Source organism: Pristis pectinata, chromosome 26, assembly GCF_009764475.1.
Source record: "Pristis pectinata isolate sPriPec2 chromosome 26, sPriPec2.1.pri, whole genome shotgun sequence".
NCBI lineage: Eukaryota > Metazoa > Chordata > Chondrichthyes > Rhinopristiformes > Pristidae > Pristis > Pristis pectinata.
Window position 1 is genome coordinate 15,309,144 of NC_067430.1, and position 4,474 is coordinate 15,313,617.

Below are 4,474 nucleotides of genomic sequence, written 5' to 3' on the forward strand. Positions count from 1 at the left end.
TGATCTTTCACCAGGGCTCACTTACCCTAACATATAAACAGAATGCAAACAGTCCAGGTAGAGAGGGAAAGATGGTGTCAGTGGGTAGGGAATGGAGTGTGTGGTGAGGATCAAAAAACAAAGGTCTTTCTAATGTTTAGCTGAGGATATTTATGCTCATCCAATATTAGATGTTGCTAAAGCAGTCAGACAATTAAACAGCTCTGGCAGCTTTGAGAGAAGTGAGATGGTAGAACTGCATGCAAATTGACAGTGTTTCCGAGTGACTTTGCTGAGAAGGTAGTGAGAACCAGGAGGGATGTCAAGAAAGATCCTTGGGATGCCAAAAGGCGATAGTGTGGCAGCAAGAAAGAAACAGGCGAAAGTGTTCACAAGAACAACAGCACAAAATGTATTGCGAGGTGAATAGCATAGGGGAAGGGAGGTGAGCACGGGGAGAGGAAGCAAAGCAAAGAGATAGGATCCACTGAAGAGGATGGGAGGCGGTTTGTGAACGGTGTAACTGCCAGCCATTTGGACTGAGAGTTCAATATCTACGCTATGCAAAGGGCGCTGGATAGGCAACATTTTACTGTGAAGTTTTCAGTTGTCATAGTTCAAAATACCCTGCCACAGTATATCGGATATTTCTAAACACATCAGATATCAGAATCAGATTTATTATCATTATTTTATAACGGGAAATGTTGTTGTTCTGCGGCAGCAGTAAAGTGCAAAGACATAAAATTACTTATAAATTACAAAATAAATAAATAGTGCAAACAAAAAATGAGTAATGAGGTAGTGTTCATGGGTTCATGGACGGTTCAGAAATCTGATGGCGGAGGGGAAGAAGCTGTTTCAGAATCGTTGAGTATATATGCAACGTAAAGACAAAGGTTCAAAAAAATGTTTATTCATGTTTCTTGCACGTAACAACATTTAAGGCTATAAACATTCATGTACAAGATGACCTTGGCTCCTGTTATCCGGACACAGCCTTCTGCAATAAACTTGAACAAAGTTCATCATAGGATGGAAAATTGGTGAGGGAGTTGGCTTGGATCTCACTTTCGACTCAGTCCAGTAAGGTCACTAAACGCAGATTCCAGGCAGTCTCTTTTGTTAAGGACGACAATTGACAGGCCACCACAATGGGCACCCTCCTTAACTGTAGGAGACATTGCTAACATTAATATTCTGTCCAAACTAATGTAGTACCTTGCGGTTCAAATGACAGTTACATATCTACCTCTATGAAACATCGATAAACCCTTGAAGGAGAAAAACATGGAGGGAGGTGGGGAAAGAGAGGGGGGCGTTTGTCTTCGAAAGCTAGCCCAGTCTCGCTGGGCCGAACGGCCGTCTTCTGAGGAGTGTTCTGATTCGACTTTTGGATCCTTGGCCGATATCCACAAGTGACAACTTCATCTAAAATCCCATTACTGTTACAATAAAAATGCATAGCGTGGTTTTAAAAGGACGAATATTTGACTTGCGAAACTTTATAATGGGAACAATGAAATGTTTCCATGGGGTCAGCGGCATGAGAGGAAGGACAGGGGGTTCCAGTTTCTCCTGGACTCCCCGCTCCTGGTGTTCTGGCAGGTGATATATAGAAGAACCAGTCCCGTCAATGCACACAGAACAGTCATTATGCCGAGGATCCAGATCATGGTAGAGTTCCTGAAGAAGTATTGAAGTCCATACAAGAGGATCAGGAAGAAGACCATGGTCACCAGAAAGCGCCTGATGGCAGACGCGGTGACCCGAATCCTTAAGCGTTCATCTTCATTGTCTGCAGAGCTGTTGGAGTTATTGATATGCGTGAGCAGGGTGAAAGTGCTAGGACGGGTCTGCAGCAGCAAATGTGGTGACAGGACAACCTCAGGGATAGATTCTGGGAAGGCGGACATCCTCCTCGGCAGCAGCTCCATCAGGCTTGTATTGTCCGGGAGGTTGCTGATCAGTGCATCTAACACCAGCGTGAAGCGCCTGCAGAGCGGGCAGGAGACCACCCAAGAGCCGTCCTTAAGTGACACCATGATCTTCAGGCAGATCGCGCAGAAGCAGTGCTGGCAGGTCAGGAGTTTAGGCTTTCGGATGAAAGGTTCGTACTTGTTAAAGCAAATTGGGCAGTCAAGCTCTGAGCCCGAGGCACTTCCAACAACCTTCTTCTCCATACTTGGGTTGGTGGTTTGCATCCAACACTCCGCAGACGAGCTTCCCTCGGGACTGTACGTGTCTGCAGCCTCTCGCTATTTATACCTTTAGAGTAGGTTGTTCGCACATTCTTCCAGCTCAGAGGTTTTATTACGTGCTTCAACCGAGCGTTGCATTAATGTGTAACTTGTTTAATGGGCTAAAAGTTCAACTTGATAAGATCCAGCCGACTCGGGTGAGCTGAAGCTGGTGCTGCAGATTGGCATCCTGGGTTATTGATTTTTGTGGGACAGATTTTGATGAAGGGTTGGGCACGCTCTGGAAGGGAGCCAAAGCCAGTTTTCATTCAGCTTTGGCCTGGTTTCGCTGCCTGATAGGAACGGATGAAGTACTTGAACCTGAACTCTGTGTGATGGGCTCGGCAGGAAAGTTGGCAGAGACCGGTACATCAGTGTCTGCTGGAGACTGTGGGCATTTGGTCCAGTATTGCAAAAGAAACAGCCCATGCTACTCAAGTTTCTTCTGTGGTTTCCCCCAGGTGCAAGATGTGGGTATTGGAATTTCATGCCATTTGCCTGGATTTGATAACAGTGCCCTCCCTACAACTCCCCCAGTTCTCTGCACTCCAAATCCAGACTCTTGTGCATCCATAATTTTCATTATTCCACAGGTGTTGTTAAAACTATTCCTTTTATCAAGCTACTGCTCCTAATTCTGTGTTACCTGTCTCTGTGTTGCACTTAGTTTGATCCAGCCAAAAGTCATTGCAGAAATGCAATGTGTTGTTGTGTCGGTCTCATTCCCTTGAGAAGCAATAAAGTGACAGCCACAGGAGAGAATCACTGGAACACAGGGATCTGGCACATCAACATGGGAGTAACGGGAGCGGGAGCGACAGGAGTGGGTATTTAGTCCCTCACGTGCATCTAGCCATTCCATAAGAACTATGGCAATTCCACACACCTACCTTTCCCCATACCCCTTATTACTTTAAAATGACAAAAAGAAATCAGAGATTTAAATTACCAATTTACCAAGCAACCATTGCTATTGCAGAGGGGTGTTCCAAAATTAAAATACCCCCACATGTGAACTGATTCCTAACTTCACTCAAATCTACAGACTACAGATTAAGGCCCCTGATTCTAGCTACCTTAAGCACTCAAAAAAAACTCTTTCTACTATGTTTCCCTTCAAATAACATCCACAAACATGCCTATAAATATATAAAATAGGATTGGAGTAGGCCACTCAGCCCCTCGAGCCTGTCATTTGATTCAGCATTCTTGCCTACTTTTGTAACCTTTCACACACTGCTTAGAGTAGTACCCTTTGCCTTAAAAATATTCAAAGACAGCCTTCTTCAAAGTGTGGTGGAAGCAGAGTTCCAAAGACTCACAACCCTCAGAGAAATAAACAAGTCTTATTTTATATGGATGACCTCTTATTTTTAAAACAATCCTAGTTTCAAATTCTCCCACAAGAATCCTCCCTACAACTATCCCATCAAGATCCTTCAGAATCTTCACATTATCCTTTAACCTTCTAAATCCCACAGAATACAAATGTAGTTTCTGTAATCTCTCCTCGTATATCAACTCTCAAAGTTCAGATGACATTTACAACGTGTTATCCTCAGCAACCTTTCTCTGTAATGACCAAAGGACTATACCTGGCACGGTAACAGTTTCTCTCCCATCAGAGTCAGAAGATTGTGGGTTCAAATCTTGCTCCAGAGTTAGAGGCACTAACTCAATAGATGTGTAGTGCAGCACTAAGGGAGTGCTACACTGTGACATGTGATATCTTGCAGATGAGATGTTAAACCAAGATCCCATCATCCTCTCGGTTAGAAACAAAGATCCCTTGGTTCTGTTTTGAAGAGAAAAAAGCCTGGCTTCTACTTACTCTGAGACTGGAGGTCACTTTCTTTACCAGTGAATGCAAGAGGGCTGATAAGAGAGCTAATTTTAAACTCTATTTTCCATTACCTAATTCCAAAAATCAGATTAAAGTGGTTACTTAACATGTTGTTTGTTGGGCCTTATTGTGCAGAAGTTAGCTGCTGTTTTTCCTACTTTACAAGTGACTAAACTTCAAAAGTACTCTCTATTGCCTAAATTGCTCCAGGACGTGCTGATAGTGAATAGTTTTATATAATATCTCTTTAAAGCTGTATGCTCTCCTCTGCCAGGAACAGCCCTGAGAAGGGAAAATACTTTTTGATGGGAGCCAGAACAGTTCCATGACTATTCATACACCACTATCTCATATCCTGTCATAATTGCAAAGTCCTTGAGGCATACTCAGACTCCCTACAAAAGGCATGACT

At 43.6% G+C, this 4,474-nt stretch overlaps 1 protein-coding gene across 1 annotated transcript; it reads right to left on the reverse strand.

Annotated features, from left to right (window-relative positions):
* Positions 1 to 896: 896 nt before the first annotated feature.
* LOC127583482 (E3 ubiquitin-protein ligase RNF186-like) lies at positions 897 to 2,196 on the reverse strand. The gene has a single exon (XM_052039517.1). It carries the CDS (start codon positions 2,181 to 2,183, stop codon positions 1,518 to 1,520), a length of 666 nt encoding a protein of 221 aa, XP_051895477.1. The 5' UTR covers positions 2,184 to 2,196; the 3' UTR covers positions 897 to 1,517.
* Between the last annotated feature and the right edge of the window lie 2,278 nt (positions 2,197 to 4,474).

Bases quoted from the DNA above. Each gene is read 5' to 3' on its own strand.
- LOC127583482 (XM_052039517.1), bottom strand. From the start codon at position 2,183: ATGCAAACCACCAACCCAAGTATGGAGAAGAAGGTTGTTGGAAGTGCC.